This window comes from Colius striatus, chromosome 16 (assembly GCF_028858725.1).
Source record: "Colius striatus isolate bColStr4 chromosome 16, bColStr4.1.hap1, whole genome shotgun sequence".
Lineage (NCBI taxonomy): Eukaryota > Metazoa > Chordata > Aves > Coliiformes > Coliidae > Colius > Colius striatus.
The window spans coordinates 4,512,551-4,534,334 of NC_084774.1; the positions used below are offsets into that span (position 1 = coordinate 4,512,551).

Below are 21,784 nucleotides of genomic sequence, written 5' to 3' on the forward strand. Positions count from 1 at the left end.
GATGGGGCTGGCAGCGGGATGGGGCTGGCAGTGAGATGGGGCAGGCAGTGGGATGGGGCTGGCAGTGGAGCTGGCAGTGAGATGGGCTGGCAGTGGGGCTGGCAGTGAGATGGGGCAGGCAGTGGGATGGGGCTGGCAGTGAGATGGGGCAGGCAGTGGGATGGGCTGGCAGTGGGGCTGGCAGTGGGATGGGGCTGGCAGCGGGATGGGGCTGGCAGTGAGATGGGGCAGGCAGTGGGATGGGGCTGGCAGTGGGGCTGGCAGTGAGATGGGGCAGGCAGTGGGATGGGCTGGCAGTGGGGCTGGCAGTGGGATGGGGCTGGCAGCGGGATGGGGCTGGCAGTGAGATGGGGCAGGCAGTGGGATGGGGCTGGCAGTGGGGCTGGCAGTGAGATGGGGCAGGCAGTGGGATGGGGCAGGCAGTGGGATGGGGCTGGCAGTGGGATGGGGCTGGCAGTGGGATGGGGCTGGCAGTGAGATGGGCTCGCAGTGGGATGGGGCAGGCAGTGGGATGGGGCTGGCGGTGGGATGGGGCTGGCGGTGGGGCTGGCAGCAGGATGGGGCTGGCAGCAGGATGGGGCTGGCAGTGGGATGGGGCTGGCGGTGGGGCTGGGGCTGGCAGTGGGGCTGAGACAGGCAATGGGGGCTGGGGCTGGTAGTGGGCCCAGGGCAGGCAGTGGGGTGTGGGGCAGGCAGTGGGGCTGGCACTGGGGCTGGCACTGGGGTGTGGGGCTGGCACTGGGGTGTGGGGCTGTCAGTGGGGAGTGGGGCTGGCAGTGGGGTGCGGGGCTGGCACTGGGTTGTGGGGCTGGCACTGGGGGGAAGCCGCTGGTTTGGGGGGGGTTTTTTGGACACATAATAGAAATTCGTTACTTCATTCCTGTGCATAACTTATTTAATGTACTGTATAAAGGATCCCAAGCTGGTACAGATGTATTTAGTTTGTTCTACTCCAAGGTAGGCAATAAAAAGACTATATTCAGCATCCTGCTCCCGTCCGTCCCTCTGGGGCTGGGCAGGGGCTGGCTGGGGCTCGCAGGGGACAGGAGCAGCTTCCCAGCCTGGGGATGGTGCTGTGGGGAGCCCCAGGCAGAGGGAGAGGGGAGCACGGTGGGGTGAATGTGTCCTGGTCTCAGCTTTTGCTTTAACTCAGGCAGAGCAGCCTGGAAGCACCAGCCCTGTCGTGTGTCCCCCAATCCCCTGGGGCTCAGAAACCCAAACCAGGGGGAGACAAACCCCACGTGGGGCTGGAGTGGCTGCCAGGGGCCCCTCAGGCCCAGAGCCGGTGCCACTGCAGCTCCCTGTCTGAGGCAGCCCCAGGTCCCTGTGGGTGACCAACCCCCAGCCCCCTCTGTGGCCTGGGCAGGGGGCTGGAGCTGCCTCTGCACCCCTGGGTACAGCAAAGGGCAGCTGGGGCTCAGAGCAAGCAGCAGCTGGCAATGACTGTGAAGAGCTGGGTGCTGGGAGGAGGGGTCCCCCGTGAGGAGGGGCTCAGCCCAGTGCTGGGAGGGGGGTGTCGGCTATTTAGGGGCCTGAGCTGCCATGGCCCAGGGTTTGCCAGGCCCCCCCCACCCCCCAAACCCAGGGAGCCCCTGGGAAGCTCCCGTGGGGACTGAGCCCCCGCCACCCCCCTGCCCCAGGCATTACAACCCCCGTCTGGCAGCCTCACAGCTGGTGCCAAGGCTGGTTTAGCCATTAGCCACAGCAGGGGCAGGGGGCACAGCCATGGTGGGCAGCAGGAGCCCAGGCTCAGGCAGCACAGCCTACCCAGCCCAGCCCACACCCCCTACAGCAGCCACTGCCTTTGCTGTATTCACAAGCAGGAGGCGGCCTGGCTCGCTGGGCACAGGAACTGCTGGCCACAGCCCCTTCCCCTGCACCCCTGGGAGCCTCAGCCTGTCCTCTGCACCGCGAGGAAGAGGAGCTGGGGAGGAAGAAGGGCCGGCTGGAAGAGGGGCTGAGGGCTGCCAGGATGCAGAAGCCAGCCCAGTGCTCCCCAGAGCGCTCCCGGGAGGCTGCTGGGAGGGCTCAGTGTGCCCACGGCACCAGCACAGCCTGGGGAGGGGCATGAAGTAACGTGGGAAGAGCCAAAGGGTGAAATGCTGGCAGGGAGGGGACGAGGGGCAGAGGGGGATGAGGAGCAGAGGGGGACGAATCTGAGGGCTCCGCATCCTTCCCACGGCTCCACAGCCTCCCGCCTGCCACCGGCGCCCTGGGAGCAGCTGCCCTGGGTCAGTTGTTGTTCATAATCCACCAGGAAGCTGCAGAGAGAGAGGGGAAAGGGCTGGGGAGGGCAGAGACTGGGGATGCAGCCCTGCACAGGGGATCTGGTCCTGCTCAGGGGATCCTGCCCTGCTCAGGGGATCCTGCCCTGCTCAGGGGATCCCACACTGCCCAGGGGATCCCTCCCTGCCCAAGGGATCTGGTCCTGCTCAGGGGATCCTGCCCTGCTCAGGGGATCCCGCCCTGTCCAAGGGATCTAGCCCTGTTCAGGGGATCCTGCCCTGCTCAGGGGATCTGGCCCTGCTCAGGGGATCCCTCCCTGCCCAAGGGATCTGGTCCTGCTCAGGGGATCCCACTCTGCTCAGGGGATCCTGCCCTGCTCAAGGGATCTGGCCCTGCTCAGGGGATCCCACACTGCCCAGGGGATCCCACCCTGCTCAGAGGATCCTGCCCTGCTCAGAGGATCCTGCCCTGCTCAGAGGATCCTGCCCTGCTCAGGGGATCCCACACTGCCCAGGGGATCCCACCCTGCTCAGGGGATCCAGCCCTGCACAGGCCTCTTGAGACTTTCCTGCAGGCCCTGGCCCTGGGCACCGCAGCACCCCGAGGAGGGGAGAGGGGGCACGTGGGCAGGGCAGGGCAGGAGGGCACTGCCTGCATGAACTTTAGGCCAAATTACTCCGTGTTTGGTGTTACCTGAGACAAGACCTGGCAGTGAGAGCAAACTAGGGCTGAACTTGCTGCTCTGTGTCACCAAGCTCTCCCACTCCCATGAGTCAGGTTGGTGCCCTGGGAAGGGGCATTTCCCTGAGCTGGTCCCTGCCCACCTCAGCACCCCTGAGCCGTAACCTGGGCATCAGCAGCTCTCCCAGCCAGCCCCACGGCCCCCTCACCTGGGAAAAGCATGGTGGTCAGCAGCTCTGGGGACTCCAGCAAGCTGATGATGGCCCGCTGGAAGGTCTTGCTGCAACTGGACTGCAGGTGGCTGTGAAAGAGGCGGGTGCCAGGGCTGGTGTGGGCCCCACAACGCACACAGGGCAGCCCCTGCACCCTTCCAAAGCGGCTCCTGCACCCCTAAGGGCAGCACAGCCCCCAGGCTGAGCCCCCAGCAGCAGGACAGCCCAGAGATGGGAGCAGGGGAGCCCCTTCCCCCCCAGCCCCATGCAGGGAGAGCTTCCCACCTTCTCCAGGACGTCACGTCCTGCCAGAACTCATAGAGGATGAAACAGGCCTCGTCAGTCAGCTTGCAGGCAGCCACACTGCAGGGACAGAGTGCAGAGAGCAGCTCAGACCCAGCCACAGCCTCAGCTGCTCGGGATCCCAAAGCCAAGCCCCTGCCAGGCAGCAGAGGAGCTCTGCAGGGCTTCAGCTGGTGCTCACTGCTGCCCAGAACCTGGTCAGTGTTTCCTCAGGTATTCCTTAGCATGTCCCCAGCCCTGCAGCACACGGCCTGAGCAAGGAGCAGAGCTCCAGGCCCTGCTGAGCAGCTCTGTGTCATCCCTTACCAATACCTAAAGGCTGGGTGTCAGGAGGAGGAGGTGACACTTTTCTCTGTAGTGTCCAGTGCCAGGACAAAGGGTGATGGACAAAAGCTGAGACACAAAAAGTTCCACTTAAACATAGGGAGAAACTCTTTTGGTGCTGAGGTGAGGGAGCCCTGGCCCAGGCTGCCCAGGGAGGCTGAGGAGGCTCCTTCTCAGGAGGTTTCCAACCTCACCTGGACACGTTCCTGTGCCCCCTGAGCCAGGGGAACCTGCTTTAGCAGGGGGTTGGGCTGGATGAGCTCTGCAGGGCCCTTCCCACCACCACCATTCCATGATCCTGCCATCCCTCAGCCCTTACACCCAGATAAACTGAGGCAAGTGTGTGAGGCCCAAATCCCATCCCTCTGCCCCTGGAGCAGGAGCTGCCTCCTCACTCCCTCCAGCCACGGGCTCAGGGGGGCTGGAGGCAGCAGGGAGGCAGGAGCTGGGCCCAGGGTGCTGGGCTTAGGGGGCAGAGCCCACAGAGCCATCTGCACTCAGCTGCAGCATCACCAGTTCCAGCTGAGGATGAGCATTTCCTGCAGCTGCTGCTCAGGGCCCGAGGCCTGGGGGCAGAGCAAAGCTGGAGGCTGCATCCCCCTGAACACATGGCAGCTCCCTGTTGCCTGCACTGAGAGCTCCCAGGACAGAAAAGCCCATCAATTGCACAGCCAAGGCCAGAGCCTCCCCGTGTCAGAACAAGGATCTTCCTCTCGTTCGGGCCGAAAGGGCAATTTCGTGCTGTCGCAACTGAAGAGCTGAGAAATGCGGCTTCAACGGGAACAGCACGAAGGATTCCCACCGCAAGCAGCTCGAGATGCCCCGCGGGAGCCCGAAGGTGCCACTCAAAGAGCAGCTGTGCCCTCTCCAGGGGCACACCGACACGGGGCTGGGCTCTGCCTGGAGCCCAGAGTGGGGCTGGGGGCTCAGCCTCGGCCTCACGTGTCCACAGCTGCCCCCCAGCACCTACACACCTACCCCCCACACTCCCACCACGCAGTGCTCTCACCTCTCCCCTTCACTTTGCCCCCAGTACTTTCAAGCCCTACAGTGTGGGAGGAATGGGTGCAGTCCCTCACCCAGGAGCCACAGCTGCTCCTCCTGCCATGACCCCCTCCCCTTGCCCAAGGCTGACAAGTGGCTGCAGGAGACGGGAGATGCTGCAGACAGACACTGCTGCAGCTCATCCTCCCTGCAAGGCCAAACCTCTGTGCTGCCCAGCACACCCCTCACTCTGTCCCTCAGGGCTACCCCCCTAGAAGCCCCTGTTTCTGGGTGAGACCCCCCCACACACACTTACTGCAGGCAGCTGCTCTGCCCAGCCGTGACCTCCGTGTAGGACCTGAAGGCCTGGCGGAACTCCTCGATGCTGCTCGTGGCCACTGAGATCTGCCTCTTGGCTACCAGGATGTGCTGTGAAGGGACAGTGGCATCAGGAGGGTCCTGTCCCCTCCTGCCCTCCCTGCCCTGGGGAAGCAGGGGCTGGCACCACAGTGCTGGGGACAGGGCCAGCATGGAGTGGCACCTTCCCCGCTGGGCACGTTGCCTCTCCAGCCAGGCTGGCAGCAACAGGAGCTGCTGCATCCCCCAGGGCTGGGGTCCTGCTGGGGGGCTGCTGCACTCCCCCAGCTCCTTCCCCCCGCTGAAAGGGGCCTCAGCACGCCTCCTCTGGGGCTCTCTCTCGCTTGGAGCGACCCGGGGGGATTTGGGCACTCAGGAGATGAGCGTTGCCTTCCCCTGGGAGGTGCCAGCAGTGGGCACTGCCTGGGGCCTTCCTGGACCACCCTGTACCCTGCAGATGGCCCCAGGCCCCACTCAGGGCTCTGGGGGGCTCCCATCCCAGGTTGTGTGCAGGGGGGGATGTGCAGACACGGAGCAGCAGGGTCAGCAGGGACTTACTGCATCTCTGCCTTGGCACAGGGCTTCGTCCTTCAGCGGCTCCAGGCGTGGGCTCTGCATCCAACACACAGCACACAGCAGTTACTGGGAGAACTTTGCAAGATGAGAAGGGGGCAGCAGCCCCCAGCCCAGGGCAGTGGGATGAATGGACACTGCTCTGGGGCTGTCCTGTGGGTGCCTGGGGGAGATCAGTGGGGTGACCCACACTCAGGTGGGCTCAGCGGGTCCCGACTGACCTGTCAGGTCAGCACAGGCCACGGAGAAGCAGGAGAGGGTCATTGGAGCTGGAGGGGAAGGGAGGGCTTTGGCAACAGTGAGGGATGAGCAGCTTTGCCACTCTGGGTGTGTGACAGTGCCAGGGCTGAACGGCAGGGCCGCTGGCACGGGGGGAGGCCCCAGCAGTGCCCTGGCTGGGAGGCCCAGCCCACCTCCCCTCCACCACACACCTTGCACTCCAGCTTCTCGATGAGCTGCTGCAGCCTGTTCACCTGGGCCATCCACTGGCTGTTGTCCTCCACACAAACACCTGCACGGGGAAGGCCAGAGAGACGCCCCTGACAGCTCTTTGCCATTGCACAAGCTCGCTCCAGACCCAGAAGAACCCAAAAGAAGAACCCAGAAGAGGATTTATTCTTCTCCTGAATCTTTTCCCACTGCTCAAGAGACACGAGACCCCCCAGAAGCTCTCGCTGGCAGCTGTGATGTTCCAGGCTCACCCCAGCCAAAGCCAAAGTCCCACTCCCAGAGGGGCAGAGGCCAGCCTGAGCGATGCCCAGGCTGCACGTACCTGTGCTCAGCATCCCAGAGTAGGGATCTGTGGGTGACACACAGACGTTCCTCTGCCCTCTGCGCCCACATCGCCGCCCCGGCCTGGGGCCCACCGAGGCCTCGGGCTGCCTCACGTCCCTCCTGCGAGGACTGCATGCAAAAGGAGGGGTTGAGGTGATCCCTGTGAGCTGGGGAAGGGGCAGCACACCCCAGCCCCGGTACCTGTCCCGTCCCGCCTGCTCCTCCACCGTGTCCGCGGCACACTCGAGCGAGGCCTGCAGGGACTGCAGCTGCTGCGTGGTTTCCCGCAGCAGGAAGCGGGTCAGGAACTGCTCCATCTTGGAGGACGACTCGTAGCACTGAGGGGAAGGGGAGAGGACCTGTCAGAGGCCTCCAGCCACGGGCAGGGGCACCAGAGCTGGGAGAGGTTTTGTCCCTTCAGTAAGCCCAACGGGGGGGATTCACACAATCCCAGCATGATGGGGTGGGAAGGGCCCTGCAGAGCTCATCCAGCCCAATCCCTGCTAAAGCAGGTTCCCCTCCATCAGGGGGCACAGGAACGTGTCCAGGTGGGGTTGGAAACCTCCTGAGGAGCCTCCACACCCTCCCTGGGCAGCCTGGGCCAGGGCTCCCTCACCTCAGCACCAAAGCAGTTTCTCCTCATGTTTCGTTGCACTGCCCGTGTTCCAGCCTCTGATCTTACCCCTTGTCCCATCACTGGCCACCACAGAGCAAAGACTGGCCCCAGCCTCTTGACACTTGCCCTTGAGGTATTTATAACAGCCCCAGGTCTCACAGCCTCTCCTCATCAGAGAGATGTTCCAGTCCCCTGATTTTGCATTGCAGATGCAAAGGGGGCTGCTGGTCCCTGAGGAGGGTCCTTTCCAGTACTGACCACAGCTTTCTCATCTCACCCCTCTGCTGCACACTGCAGCTCTCTGCTCTCCCACACAGAGCCGGAGGCCTCACGGACCAGGAGGCTGCTCGCCCTAATTAGCAGCCTCCCATCTGCCTCCCATCAGTCCAAGCAGCAGGGAGAGGCAGAGCATTCTCTGCAGGGATCAACTTGGCACAAGGCTGGGAGTCAATGAATCTCACCATCTCCTCCCCACTGTGCCCTGAGCCCTCCTGCCCTGGGGGCTGTGAGCACAGGCTGTGCTGAGTACGAGCTGCTGGGCTCAGCCCAGAGCAGCCTCAACCCCACTTTGTGGAGAAGACCCTGCTTTGGCTCAGAGACACACCACAGGGATTATCAGTGATGCTCCCAGAAGCTGCATCCCCGGGAAGGACCCTGCCAGTGACCTGCAACGGGCTGCAAAAGCCCCGTGGGGAGGAGGAGGATGTCTGCAGAGCTCAGAAGCAGCAGCTCTGCCCTCCTCCTCCAGCACAGCACACTGCAGGCTCTGCTGCTGTGGCACTACCTGAGCATGGAGACCACTGAAGGGTGCAAAAGTGACCCTGTTGATCTGGGAGGTACCACATTTGCTGCCCCTGACGTTCAAGTTTGATGCTGAGGAAGCAGCCAAGATGCCCAGAGCTCCCACCATACCCCCCTGCCCCATCCTCACCAGCTTGGTCTTGTCCATGGCTGCCAGGACTGCAGAGTTGAGGGCTTCCAAGGCAGAAAGCACATTCCTGTATTCTCCAAGATAGGCTGAGAAATAATCTGAAGCAGGAGAGAAGACCCTGGTGAGCTCCCCAATGCCTCCAGCTCTCCCTGCCCCACACCCACTGCCTCCTGCCCACAGCCCAGCGCTGCAGGGGGCCCTCACCTCCCTCTCCAGAGCCACACTCCCACCTGGAACAAAACAAAGAGTCCTTTCCCATCCCCAGGGACAAAACGTCCCACCTCCTTGGGAAAAGCACAGATGCCCTCTGTGCTGGGACACAGGCCCAGGGAATCATGGAGAAGCCCTTGAAGCTGCTGCAGTCCCAGCCCTCCCCTCACCTTGCCCAGCCCACCACTAACCCCTGGCCCTCAGCATCTCAGCTCTGCCTCTTGTAAATACAGATGCTACTTGACTGCCCAGTGCTGCCCAGGCCAGATGTGCACAAAGCCCCACTGCAGACCCTGCCAAGAAGAAGCCCCCCAAGGCAGGACTATCACCCCACTTACCACACAACTTCTCTGTGTCCACATTACTGCAAGAAACAGAAAAACAAGCTCTTGTTAGGTGGTGGAGCTCATTCAGGGAGAGAGTTGTGGTGAGCAAGGTGCTGAGGGCTTGTCTCGAGCCCCCAGTGGGTTTGCTGCTCCTCCCATGTCTTAGGAAAATAAAAGCTGCCCAAGTTTAGAGGCAGCAGCTCTGGAGCCATGGCCAGCACCTGCAGTACCCAGGAAGAGCATCACTGCTCCAGGGGCTGAAGGAGCAAGCAAAGCACCTCCATCAACACCTCCCAGAGCTGGAGTGTGCTGGGAGAGTGTCTGGGAGAGCAGGATGGGGCCAGGATAGAGATCAGGGGAGGCACGCAGCATCCTGCACCTCTGGGCTGCCCAGCTGGGCTGGCAGCTCCCTTTCTGAGCCCTGCAGCTGACAAGCCCCAGAAGCTGCTGCTTAACCCAACCTCAGCCCTCAGCCAGGGCTCCTGCCTCGTGTCTTCCTTGGCCTCAGCCCAGGTCCTCCCTCTTGGCTGCCCCATAGCAGCCCCAGAGGCTCCTTCCTCTCCCATCTGCCCCACAGGTGCCCTGGCAGTTCTTCCTCTTCCCAGGTGATGTGGGGCTGCCTTCAGGCTCCCAGGGCTGGAGGCTGGATGGCACCACAGCCCATGAGAGGGGGTTTTCCAGCCATCAAGGCCATTAAAGCAAGGATCTGGGTTCAGAAACCTGGAGGTGGGGCCAAGCCCTCGTCTCTGCTCAGTAACAGCACTGCACTGGAGAATCAATGGAGGCACCCCTGCAGGGCTCACACTGGCCCCTCCTGCTGCTAATAAAAGAGCTGCTAATAAAAGAGCTGCTGGGGTGGAGAGGGAGGGGAAAGTGTCCAGAAGCAGCCCCCTTTTTGAGATGGGATGTCAAGCAGAAGCCTGTGTTCACAGGAAGCTGCCAGAGCCCCAGCCAGGGAGGCAGAGCTGCTTGTGATGCCCAGCCTCACCTGAGCAGCCTGCAGGGAGATGCCCCAGGGTATCACAGATTCAAATCAGCCTCCACTCAAGACATTCTGCTGTCTCAAAATCCCCTAAAGGATTTCAGTCATTGCAAACCCAGACTGGGAAAGGGGAAGAGAGCACAAAGGAGCTTTTTAAGTGCTGAAGCACTGACACACAGGGAGGAACTGGGGATACTGGAGTTTACTGGGCTCCAGGCACGAGGGGAGTGCCACTACCCAGGGGAAGTCAAACCATGGTCACATCACCCTGTCCCCTCTCTGACACTGCTCAAGGGGCAAAGGGACAAAAACACCCTGAGGTGAAATTAGAGGAGAGTGTGTGAAGTGCCCAAAACACCAGGAATCACAGTCACAGGATCTCAAGGGCTGGGAGGGACCTGGAAAGCTCATTCAGTGCAACCCCCCTGCCAGAGCAGCACCACCTAGAGCAGGGCACACAGGAACTCATCCAGCTGGGTTGGAGTGTCTCCAGAGAAGGAGCCTCCACATCCATGTGGGCAGCCCCTGCCAGGGCTCCCTCACCTCAACAGGGAACAAATCCTTCCCTGTGTTTCTTTGGAGCCTCTTCTGTTCCAGCTTGTCCCTGTTGCCCCTTGTCCTGTCATTGCCCATCACTGAGCACAGCCTGGCTCCAGCCTCCTCACACCCACCCTTGATGGATTTGTAACCATGAATGAGGTCACCCCTCAGGCTCCTCCAAGCTGCAGAGCCCCAGCTCCCTCAGCCTTTCATCACAAGGGAGATGCTTCACTGCATCATCTTTGTGCTCTGGTTTACAGGTGTAATCATTTAAGCAAAATCTGCCTGCAGCTTTCCCCACAAACATCAAAGGCTGGTTTCTGTGTGCCTGTGCTGGGTTTGCCCTCAGTGGGAGTGCTGCAGGGGGCTGCAGACCCTCTGCTCAGCTCATGGCACCGGGCACCTTGGCAGGCAGCTGAGATGGGCAGTTTCAGGATGTCATCTGCCTCATCTATTTTAGACACCTTCTGCAGGAGCTGATGAAGGCAAGGCTCTTGGCACACTGTCCTGTTCCTGCAGGCAGCTTTTAAAGTGGATTAACAAAATAGTGTTTCCCTTGAGACACAACACAGATCATCAGCAAAACCACAGCCCCTCCTCCTGCCCACTCCACTCTGACAAACTTTGCTGATCGCTGAGCAGCTCCCTGCACCCTCGTGGCTCTGCCAGACAGGCTGACAGGGGGCTGAAGCACAAATTTAACTTGGAAAAAGATCTTGCTCCTTCTTAATTGTTCCCCTTTCTGCCTGGAGCCTGCAGAGCCACTGCTGCTGCACTGCCACAAGAGCCTTGGCACCGCAGCATCCTTACCCTGCCCCACAGAAACAACTGCAGCCACTGGCTCCCATCCAGGAGACAGGTCAGAAATCACAACAGAGGGGACATGAGATGACAAAACACAGTGAAACATCTAATGCACACCTCACCCAGGTGTTTGCATCTGTCCTCAGTGAGAACCAGGGGCTGGGACTGGTTGCACCATGAAGAAAGTGCCGTCAGCTCAACCCACTGCCCTCTTGCCCACCCCAGCTCCAGTGAGCCCACATCTGTGGGACAGAGAGCCATGATCAACAGCCACCCCATGGCTTGTAAGGAGAGGCCAGAGGTCAGGAATAACACCTGCTGTCTTGTCTGCTTGCTGCCTATAAACAAACATTAAATACTCCATCACTAAACCACTGAAACGTGGAACCAAGCACCCTGGTCTTGTGGCAAACAGCAGCCCTCTGGGAGTTGTCCAGTGCAAGATCCACTCCCTTCCCAGTGCCAGCAACCCTGCACGGCCCCAGGGGCTCAGCTGGAGGCAGGAGACAGCCCAGCAAGCAAATCACAGGAGCAATGGGGCCGTGAGGCAGCCAGAAGCTGCTTCATGCCAGGAACCACGAGGAGCTCACGTGCAGAACCTGCGCATCAATCCCCCAACGGGGCAGCAGCCTCTCTCCACTCTGCCATCCCCTCTCCCACTCCAAGAGAAGAGCCATCCTCTGCCTCCAAAGCTCTCATCCTGAGACTCTCCACGTTTCCACATAGCTGTATTTTGACTGTGCTCAAACCCCTGATTAAGTGTAATTAAGCTTGAACTGATGATGAGGGATCTTGTCATCATTATGCTGTTGGGATTGTGTCAGAATGCGCCTGGAATTGGTGCAAGAAAACAGCAATCAGCTCCAGCAAAGCAGATGGGATTCCTGTCATTTACCACACTGGGAACCTCTGCTGCCACTCCAGACCTGCTTTCCAAACCTTTCCAGTGCAACCCAGAGTGTTTGAGACACTCTCCATCGTTCAGAGACTGGCAGATGCTGCGGCTCTGAGTCTCTGACTAAAGAGAGAGCAGGAAAGTTCACACAAGTCCCTTCTTCCACATAGCCAGAGGCTTGAGGTTATTCCCGTGGAGAGTTTTTAAAAAGCACCAGGTCAGCACTCCCACCTCTTCTTCCACTTGTGGGTCACACCACAGCTGCCTGCTCACACCACAGCTCTCCCGTGCCTTGACCCTGCACATGGGCCATGTCCCAGCCAGGACAGGAATGAGAATGATTCTGTGACTCCAAGAACTACACCCACAGCAGCCTCTGGGCTGGAGTTTCCCTTTTGCTCTTGCAGAAATGAGGGCATCCCCACAGGGCTGGAGGCACAGCCTCTCCTACATTTGCTTGAACTCACTGAATGCAGGAATTTGGAAAACAGCTCTGTCCACAGGGTCCCTTCTGCTCTTCATGGCAGGAAGAGATCAAAGACTCAATGGTCATGCCTTGCTAATAAATGTCACCAGCTCAACGCTGCAAGTGCCATGTTGTCATAGCTACCACACTGTCATTACAGGTAAGGAGTTCCAGCCAGGGCCAGCACAGCTCTAGAGACAGTCCTTGGCTCTGTCCTCTTCATCTGCTCTGGACAGACAGAGGAAGCCTGATCTGAAAAGTGATGGTGAACCAGGAGATCTTCCCCATTCAGTCAGGGCACTGTTAAAACTCTCTGCTCTGCTGTAAAACTCATGTCTTCAGTGGCATTGTATATAAAATGCAGTGAAAGGGAATGGCTCACAGCTGAGTCCCTGGGGTGACAGCCCAAAGACACAGAGGTGTTTTCAGGGGACACCTCCTGCTGCTCACATCCAACAAGCCCAAGTGGCAGGACAGGCAGCAATGGGCAGCCAGGCTGAAAAGACAGTGCCACCACGGGCTGCACACAGCAGCACACTTCCCTGCCCCAGCACTAGAGAAGGAGCATCAGCTAAATCCCCACCCCAACACCTGGCAGGAGTCAGCCATCCCCTGCCCCCAGCCTGGGAGGATGCTGTGGGGACCTGCAGCCAGGGGCTGTTGGGTACCGGTTGTGGCTCGGTGGCATTTGGTGGCTGTTGGCACCTCAGTGTGGCATCTCTGTGCCACTGCCCTGGCTCCCTGCAAAGCCCTGGGACCAGTGTGTGCAGCTCAGGTTCCTCTGTGTTACCTCTCCCTGGTGGGCCCTGCTCAGAGAGGGGCAGGAGATGCCCCCTGAGGTGCCAGAGAAGAGGCACAGCCTGAGCTGAGCCTGCTGCCTGAGCGCAGGAGGAAGCTGCAGCCACTCTGCCCCAGCAGCATCCCTCTGCTGGAACAGGCAGCCCTCAGACATGCAATTTATCAGCAGCCAGCTTCTCCCTGTGCCAAAACACACTGGTTCAGGGACAGGAGGGGCAGAGGGACCCAAGAAGGCCATGCTGCTATCCCAAAGACTGGGATGAGAAACCCTGCTGAGCCCAACTGACTCCTCCAGATAGGATCAGCCAAGAGGAGACCAGGGCTAAGTGCAACTGCTTCTGCTGTTCTTTGGGAGTTTCTTTTTTTAAGGTAGCTGGCCTAAATTCCCAGTTAGCCTCACAAGGCCCACTTCTGGTGCAAAGCAGCTCTTACATAAGTGAAGAGCAGTTCCCTGTGTCAGCAGTGGCAAAGTCTGTGACTTTGCACAGTGTTCATCATCCTCACACCAACACAAGCTCCTCCTGCAGACACACAAACCTGCTCCACACAGCTCTGTATTTCTGGGAGACCTTTTTCAGACAGACACAATGTGATTTGAAGGGGACACTTTGCTTTTATGGCACCACAGTAAATCTGGTGACCGCTGTTCTCAAATGCCTGGCTTGCCCTGGCCCCAGCGCTGGTACCTGCTGTTCAGTGGCTCTGAACACTTGTGTTTTACAAAGGGGTAGGTTTATGTCACCCTGACTGTTTCTCACACCCGCCTCCAAGTGTCCTCCATCTCCAGTGAGGCAGCTTTACACTCCCCTTGGCCTCCTCTCCTCTGTGCCACCACAGCACTTACTCGGAGTGACGCCTGTCGATGCCACTGAACAACTCCCACAGTTCCTCCGAGCTGAGGATCCCATCAGCGAAATAGTTCTTGAACTCCTCAAATGACAGCTTCCCATCATCTGCATTCAAATCAAAGGGGAGAATAATTACAGCTCTGCAGCAAGCAGCACACAGGCCCCAGCCATCCTCCCAGCAGCGTGGGACGCTCGGCGTGCGGCGCATAATAATGAGAGCAGATCTCTCATGGCAAGTCCCACCAGTCCCCATCCAACAGCCAGGAGAGCTGGCAAGCAGGGCCACTGCTGCTGCAGTCTCAGGGGGGAGTTTCAGCCCTCTCCAAAAGACCCCACTGCAGTGGTTTTGGGAGTGCATGCAGACACTCTGTACTCGTGACTGTCCACACACAGCACACTCAGGGCAGCATCAGGACTTTATGGAGAGAAAAGTCTCTGTGTTGACTCAAGAGCTTTTTCCTTCCTCTCTGTGGAGGACTTCAGCCCCTGGGCTGCATCTTTATCTGCAAGAGGAGCAGCTCTGAGACCCTGCAAGCTACCAGGAAGGAGGAGAGCACAAGAGAGGGAGAGGAGGCTCAGAGAAGGGACTTGCCTTTTTGTGCTTGTTGGTTTACGGATGCCAGGCTAAAAAACGGGCAGCAGAGCCTAACTCTCAGCTGCCTGGGGCTCCAGTGGGCACCCAGGAACAGGAGCACCCAACCAGGAGCAAGTGTCAGACCCTGGGCTGAGTGCACAGACTGAACCAATCCTGCAAGGGATGGAGCAGAAGCCTGACAGCCCCCAGGCTGCCTTCCCTTTGCCTTCCCCTCTCGCTGCCAGCAGCACAGAGCTGCAGAGTCTGCAGGCAGGTGGGACGGGGGCTTGGAAGGGGCTCTGTCCTGCATGGCACATGAACTGAAGGAGCCCACTTCCCCAGCCCTTTGCTCCAGAGCCTTTTCCTCAGAAAACCCTTTTCCTTGGAGCCAGAGAGCTGCTTGCCCTCATCCTCCTCCCCTCCTTCAGCGCAAGCTCTGCGCGGGCCGGGCTGCGCTGCTTTGCCCGGAGCCGGGCGCCGGGGGAGGGGCGGCAGCGGCAGGAGCCAAGCACTCACCGTTCTTGTCGGCCCGACGGAAGATCTGCAAGAGAAAACACAAGAGGGTATTTTTAGGACGGTGCAGGGCAGCACCACACGGGCTGCTCCGGGGAAATGCCCCTTTGCAAACGATTCAAACCGCTTCTTGCCTCCAACCTGCAAAGCCCGAGCGAGCCCGGCACTCACACCCAGCTTCTTTTAGAGGGCACAGAGGGAGATGAAGCAGAAAGGGCTTCAGGACACCCTTGTGATACAAAGTGGTTTAATTTTTCAGGCCCTTTAAACGAAAGAGCATTAAGCAGAAACCTGCTCCATGCCAGGAGCACTCTGCATCACCATCACCACATCAGCCCTCTGCACCCACAGCAGCTCCTGTGCTGCACTTTGTCATCACCCTCCACAACAACCCTTCCTGTGACACCTCAGTGAGCACACACACTGTAATTAACACTGGATGGATTCATTAATCTGTAACTAATGCTGCCACAGAGCACAGCTGGAGAGCTGCTCCAATGCAGGGTCTCAAACCCAGGTTCCCAAGCATGAGGCTTCTGCCCATGGCCCAGGAGAAAGCTGGGGACTCCTGTCCCCATTTGGCTCCTCTTTCACTCATCGTTATTGGAAGGTCTGGGGCTGCCTCTGGTGAGAAAGAGCAGCATTTCTGAAGCCTGGAACACTTCACCAAGCCCAACAGCACAAGGTTTGACCAGCACATCCCAACGGGGCCAATGACGGGAAGTGGCACACGCAGTGACTTTTATCCCCTTTTTAATCATCCTGGTTGATGGGGAATCACAAAGGTCTGAAGGAAGCTCAGGAATGAGAAAGGGCAGCAAAAGAGGAAAGCAGACTTTGTTCTATTCTCTTCTGCAGGCACCTGCAGAGCAGAGCCTGCTGCTGAAGCCGCCCCCGGAGCAGCTCTGCTCCTGCCGCAGGAGGCTGCGGCACTGCCAGCTGCCCCCTCCGCCCCCAGCTCCTTCTGCACCGCTCACTCACAGCCTTGCTGCAGGTTTGGAGGGCACAAGCCCACACCTAGCCACTGAAACACCCCTGAAAAAGCACTCTGAGGTCAAGAAATGGCTGCCTAGAGGAACCTCCACTGCTCACACCTGAAGAGGCTGCTGGCTTGCAACTGGGTTTGATGATGCTGGTCCCAGCGGGAAGCTCCCTGGTCCTTCCCTGTGACCAAGGCCAGGAGCAGGGACATCTCCTCAGAGGATGCTCTTCTGAGCAAGGCAAGCTCCTCCTGACCCAAGCTGCTGCAGGGAAAGAGCAGAGGCTGCCCTGAGCTGACCAGCATTAGGTAACCATCCCTCTGGGACACAGGTTTCCAGCTGGCCAAGCTGCTTCCCGTGTCAGAAAGCAGGGCAGGTGCTCCCCAAACACCTCACACAACTCACTGCATGTGCCTTGGAGCTCCACATCTCCCAGCTGAGACAGGAACCCACAGCTCCCACACACTGGGCATTTCTCTGGGGTTTAAAGCCAAACTTTCTCCAGGCTAAAGGATTTGTGTGCTGTCAGGGGTCTCAGAGCCCTGGCAAAAAGCTCAGTCCTGCAGAGCTCTCTGTCATCAGGACACATGGCTCATGCAACAACACCTCTATGAGCCCAAATGTCCCTGAGGCTGGCTAACTCACCCCAAAGACAGTCAGGTGTCTTCCAGGCACTTAATAAATGCAGATTCAAGTGAGGTCAAACGTTTACCCCTCACAGGCTGGCTTTGCTCAGCAGTCTGGCTGTGAGCTAAGAGGGGGAGCACAATTCCATGGGGCTGAGAAGGTCTCTAATCAGAGCTGAGCCCACCCTGGACTCAGCATGAAGCTCAGCAAAGAAAGATAGCAATTCTGCCTCACACATGGGATGCTCTGCTCCAGCAGTGCCAGTGCACACACATAGCTGCCAGACACTCTAAACACACACATGGTGTGAGCAGTAGAGCTATGGGAGCTCACTAAGGCAAAGCCATGTTTGCTCCACAGCCCCAGGGACACAAGTCTGCTGCACAGCCCCAGGGATCCCAGCTGCAAAGGGATGACCCCATCAACACCAATGGCTCCTGTGTCCAAGGGAGGATCCAACTCCAGCCAAGCAAAACCAGCACAGAGCCGCTTCCCTAGAGCGACTCCCAGGCTGCAGACACATGGCCAGCCATGGCAGGTCCCTGGTGCTGCCAGTGGGAGAGCCTGTTGGGGGCAAAGCCAGGAAAAAGTGATGCCCAGCCAGGCTGGGAATGGGATGGAGTCTGCATCAGCTGCTGGAGGGGCCCTACAGGCAATGGCACTCTCAGATGCACAGGGACACTGCCCCGAGCCCAGGAGATCTCCCTTTGCCCCCCTCTCCTGGGCTCAGGTCCAAGCAGCCAAAGACACAGTGTGAGAGATGGAAGATACACTGAAACAGCCTTTATTTGGGGATGAACCCCCCACAGCCCAGCAAGGAAGGACATTACAGAGCCTCTCCCTGCCCGTGGGGCTGGAAGCCACTGCAGCTGCTGGACATGCAGCCAGGGCCACACTGCCACAGCCACCCTGGGGACACCGTGCTGAGCCCCCCACCACAGGCTAACATGAGCTGCAGCAGGGTGCTGGCAGTCAGCAGCAGGCTGCCCAAGTGCAGAGGTTTTCTCAGCCTCTGTTCCACCCAGAGGCAGGGTAAGCAAGCAGCAGCCTGGGGGGCTGATCTCCCAGAGGCTTGAGATGTCTGCACAAACAACTGCCATGGCAGCACTGCAGCTCGTACCGTGCCTGCAATGAAGCATCTCAGGCAAAGCCCTCCTCCCACTCCTCACCTCTGAAGGCAATGTGCAGGCAGCAGGGAGCCCACAGCTCCTGTCACCCGGGGGAAGCATCAGCTGCCAGCTGGGATGTGCCCTGGGCAGCTCTGCTGCCTCACTGCCTGAGGGGCTGCTGGGATCCTGCCCCCCAGCTCACCCCAACAAGCCCAGGGGTGCAGCTGGAGACCAGCCAACTGCCCAGACCCACGAGCAGAGATTAAACTCAGCCTGGCAAGCTCTGGAGCTGAGGCAGGAGCAAAGGGAGCCCCAGGGAAGAGGAAAGGAAGCCGCCAGAACCCGGAAAGCAGCTGCTAAGCGCTGTTAACATTTCCCATTTTAATTGCCTTAATGACACCCTGAGGGACAGATGTGGGACTTGGGAGCATCCGAGGAGCTGAGCTGGAATACAGCTGTCACCACCAACCTCCCTCCAGCCCATCTTCCATCAGCCAAGTAATTAGTGTGGTTAATGATGCTGGCTGGAGAGCCCTGTAGCCTGAAATCCCCTCCCAGCAGGAGACAGACCCTGACCCTCAGCTGGAAGCTGCCAGCACCACGGCAGCCCAGGTTGTCACGCTTTCCAGCTGCCTCCTGGCGATGCCAGGCAGACAACTGGCATGGCATCCACCTTCCCAAAGTGCTGCCACACATCTGCTCTGCTCCTCCAGGATGAATTGGGACCACCCAGACCAGGACAGGGGTGATAACCGGCACCTGGGCTATCCAGGCGCTGGGGCAACCACCAACCCTCACCTTTAACCTCTGCTTGCCTTCTCCTCCCCAGTCCATGTGGCAGCGCAGGGGCTGCACCTTTGCTTACACATCTCCTTGGCTCCACGGGGTGACTTAGACCCCAGTGGTGCCAGACACAAGGCTGCCCACCCAACCCAGGCACCCTGCAGCTCACCACAGCCAGACAGGAACAAGGGTGCTGAGCACCTCTGATGTGCTCCAGCAGTGGAGGTGGGCTCTGACTTAGGCTGTGCCACTTGCCCCTGGCCTGCTGGGTGTCACAGGGGAGAGGTGCTGCCTCTCCCAGAGCCCCCACCCCAAGGCACACAGCCCCTCACCGCGACAGCACCCTCAGCACGGGGCTTGTGGGGACACCGTGTGAGGCTAGGCACAGTGCCAGGACCTGTCTTGTGAAAACAAAAGCCACCATCAGCATCTTCAACTCCCCCACACCACCCCCAGCCCCCGGGACGGCCGCCTGCCCCCCACCCTGCACCGCGAGCACGTTCCTCCAGGGCGGGTGCGGGGGCTGGCACGGGGCTGAGGGCTGCAGGGGGCAATCCCCTGCCAGCGGGATGCCCACGGCTTTGCACAGCCACACGGCACCTCCCGCAGCTCTCCAGCCAGACACAGCCCCGGGAGCCGCCACCGCCGCCGCTGGGCGAGGAACGGGCCGTTTCTAGCGGCTCCGACGCCCGTAATTCGGGAGAAAGGACCCGGCACCAGTGCCGTGGTGCGTGATGCCCCTGACCCTGACATGAGCAGCCCCTGCGAGGGGCCGGGGCTGCGCCGGGGGCTCGCTGCGGGCCCGCCCCGCGCTACTCACGTCGTGAAAGATGGGGAGCGGCTGCCGGCGGGGCGCGGGGCCGCGGTCGGCTGACAGCAGGCACACGGCCAGCAGCTCGGCGCACGCCATCATGGTCCCGCCGGGCACGCTGCGGAGCGGAGCGGTGCGGTGCGGAGCGGTGCGGTGCCGGAGGGAGCGGTGCGGTGCGGTGCGGTGCGGTGCCGGAGGGAGCGGTGCGGTGCGGTGCCGGAGGGAGCGGTGCGGTGCGGTGCGGTGCGGTGCGGTGCCGGAGGGAGCGGTGCGCTGCGGTGCGGTGCGGTGCGGTGCGGTGCCGGAGGGAGCGGTGCCCCGCGGGACTTTGCCGGAGGGGTGCGGTGCCGGAGGGGTGCGATGCCGGAGGGGTGCGATGCCGGAGGGTGCGGTATACTGCGGTGCGGTGCTGCACGGTCCGATGCCGTAGGGTGCGGTGCTGGTCCGACGCCGTAGGGGCCGATGCGGTGCCGGTGCGGTGCTGTAGGGTCTGATGCTGTTCCGATGCGGTGCCGGTGCGGGTCGATACGGTGCCGGTGCGGGTCTGATGCTGTTCCGATGCGGTGCCCTAGGGTCCGATGCGGTGCCGGTGCGGGTCCGATTCGGTTCCGATGCGGTTCCGATGCGGTGCCGGTGCGGGTCCGATTCGGTTCCGATGCGGTGCCGTACTGCGCGCGGCGCCGGACTCGGCACAAGCGTCCCCGCGGCCGCCAGGCAACTTTGCCTCCGCAGAGGGCCCGCCCCGCGGCGATCCGATTGGCTACGGGCGGTGATTGGCAGCGCAGGGCGCGCCCGTCATTGGCGGAGGGCGCGGGGGGCGGGGCCTCGCCGCGGGGCTGGCGGTGGGGCCGCGGCGCCGGGAGCCGCTCGGCCGGGGCCTGTGGGGCTGCCCCAGGGCTCCCGCTGGGCTCCAGCGCACCCCACTGTGCTCCCAGCTGGCTCTAGCGCAGCCCACGGTGGTCGCGTTGTGGTGTCACCATCCCCAAGTGGTCCCAGTGTGGCCACAGGTGGTCCTGTTGTGCTCTCTGTCGGCTATAAGGTAGCCCTGGTTGCCGCAGTAGGTCTTAATTTGGCCATAGGTGGTCCCAGTGTGGATGCTGTTGGCCACAGGGTAGCCCTGGTTGCCCCACTTGACCCCAATATGGCCACAAGAGATCCTGGTGTGGCCACTGTTAGCCTCAGGGTAGCCCTGGTTGTCCCAGTTGACCCCAGTTTGGCCATGGGTGGTCCCAGTGTGGATGCTGTTGGCCCTGAGGTAGTCCTGGTTGTCCCAGTTGACCCCAGTTTGGCCATGGGTGGTCCCAGTGTGGATGCTGTTGGCCCTGAGGTAGTCCTGGTTGTCCCAGTTGACCCCAGTTTGACCATGGGTGCTGTGAGTACAGTTCCACAGTAGCCCTGGTTGCCCTCAATGTGGCCATGGGTGGTCCCACTGTGGCTGACCCTACAGTAGCCCTGGTTGCCCCAGTTGGCCCTGAGCTGGCCTCAGTTTGGGTGGTCCCACTGTGGTTGCAGCTGGCCCTGGGGTGGTCCCCCTGCACCCAGAGCGGTTTCAAATGTCTTTCTGGCTCCTTGGTGCCCACAGTGATGGGCAACCTTCACTGTGTGCCCCTAGCATGGCACATGGGGCATGAAGGGGTCACACCAACAGCACTGGGTCCTCAGGACCTCGAGCAGATGTCACATCTCCTCCCCACCCCACGCAGGGGCTGCAGGAGGGGAGGCCACACTGCTTGAGGAGGAGAAAGTGGAGGCAGGAGCTGCCTTCATTCTGCCTGGCACAAGCACCAGGCATCCATGTCCATCCTCCAGCTTCTCCTCAAAGGTTTGCACAAAGAACAAACACATCATTACATAAATAAACTAGATAAAGCTGAGCCTGGGCAAAGCTTCACCTCGCTCCCAGGGTTCAGGCAGTGCAGTGACTTCTTGGGGTGAGGGGCTTCATCGCTCTCAGAGTACCCTGGGATTTTACTTACAGGAAGGGGCAAGCACTGGTTCTGCTTGGATGCAAAATCCCAGCCAGGTTTGCCTGCATCTACCAAGATGCTCAGAGGTCTGGAACATCTTCCCTATGAGGAAGGGCTGTGAGACCTGGGGCTGTTCAGCCTGGAGAAGGCTGGGGGGTGATTTCACTAATACTTCTAAGTCCCTGTGGTGTAGATGTCAGGAGGATGAGGTGACACGTTTTTCATTGTCTCCAGTGACAGGACAAGGGGTGATGGACAAAAGCTGGAACACAAAAAGTGCCACTTGAACACAAGGAGAAACTCCTTTGGTGCTGAGGTGAGGGAGCCCTGGCCCAGGCTGCCCAGGGAGGGTGTGGAGGCTCCTTTTAGGAGGTTTCCAAACCCACCTGGACACGTTCCTGTGCCCCCTGAGTGAGGGGAACCTGCTCTAGCAGGGGGTTGGGCTGGATGAGCTCTGCAGAGCCCTTCCATCCCCCACCATTCCATGATTCTATGATTCATCTGCACCACCTCTCCCTTCACACAGACCTCCTCGAGGCCAACCCATTTTGCTGAGCTTGTCTTCTCTTA

General features: G+C 60.3%; 1 protein-coding gene across 1 annotated transcript; it reads right to left on the reverse strand.

Moving 5' to 3' along the window:
- Positions 1-1,641: 1,641 nt before the first annotated feature.
- NECAB3 (N-terminal EF-hand calcium binding protein 3) lies at positions 1,642-19,792 on the reverse strand. The gene is made up of 13 exons (XM_062009118.1): positions 19,257-19,792; positions 14,941-14,965; positions 13,847-13,955; positions 8,530-8,555; positions 7,982-8,079; positions 6,636-6,772; positions 6,433-6,563; positions 6,092-6,171; positions 5,646-5,699; positions 5,047-5,159; positions 3,405-3,482; positions 3,117-3,208; positions 1,642-2,261 (listed from the first exon to the last, which is right to left on the reverse strand). The coding sequence occupies exons 1-13, from the start codon at positions 19,347-19,349 to the stop codon at positions 2,233-2,235; spliced, it is 1,065 nt and encodes a 354-aa protein (XP_061865102.1). The 5' UTR covers positions 19,350-19,792; the 3' UTR covers positions 1,642-2,232.
- Positions 19,793-21,784: the final 1,992 nt, after the last annotated feature.

Excerpts from the sequence above, each read along its gene's own strand:
- NECAB3 (XM_062009118.1), bottom strand. The coding sequence starts at position 19,349 with ATGATGGCGTGCGCCGAGCTGCTGGCCGTGTGCCTGCTGTCAGCCGAC. Across the intron at positions 14,966-19,256 it reads CGCTCCCCATCTTTCACGAC|ATCTTCCGTCGGGCCGACAA; the intron begins GTGAGTAGCGCG and ends TTTCTCTTGCAG. Across the intron at positions 3,209-3,404 it reads GACGTGACGTCCTGGAGAAG|CCACCTGCAGTCCAGTTGCA; the intron begins GTGGGAAGCTCT and ends CCTCTTTCACAG.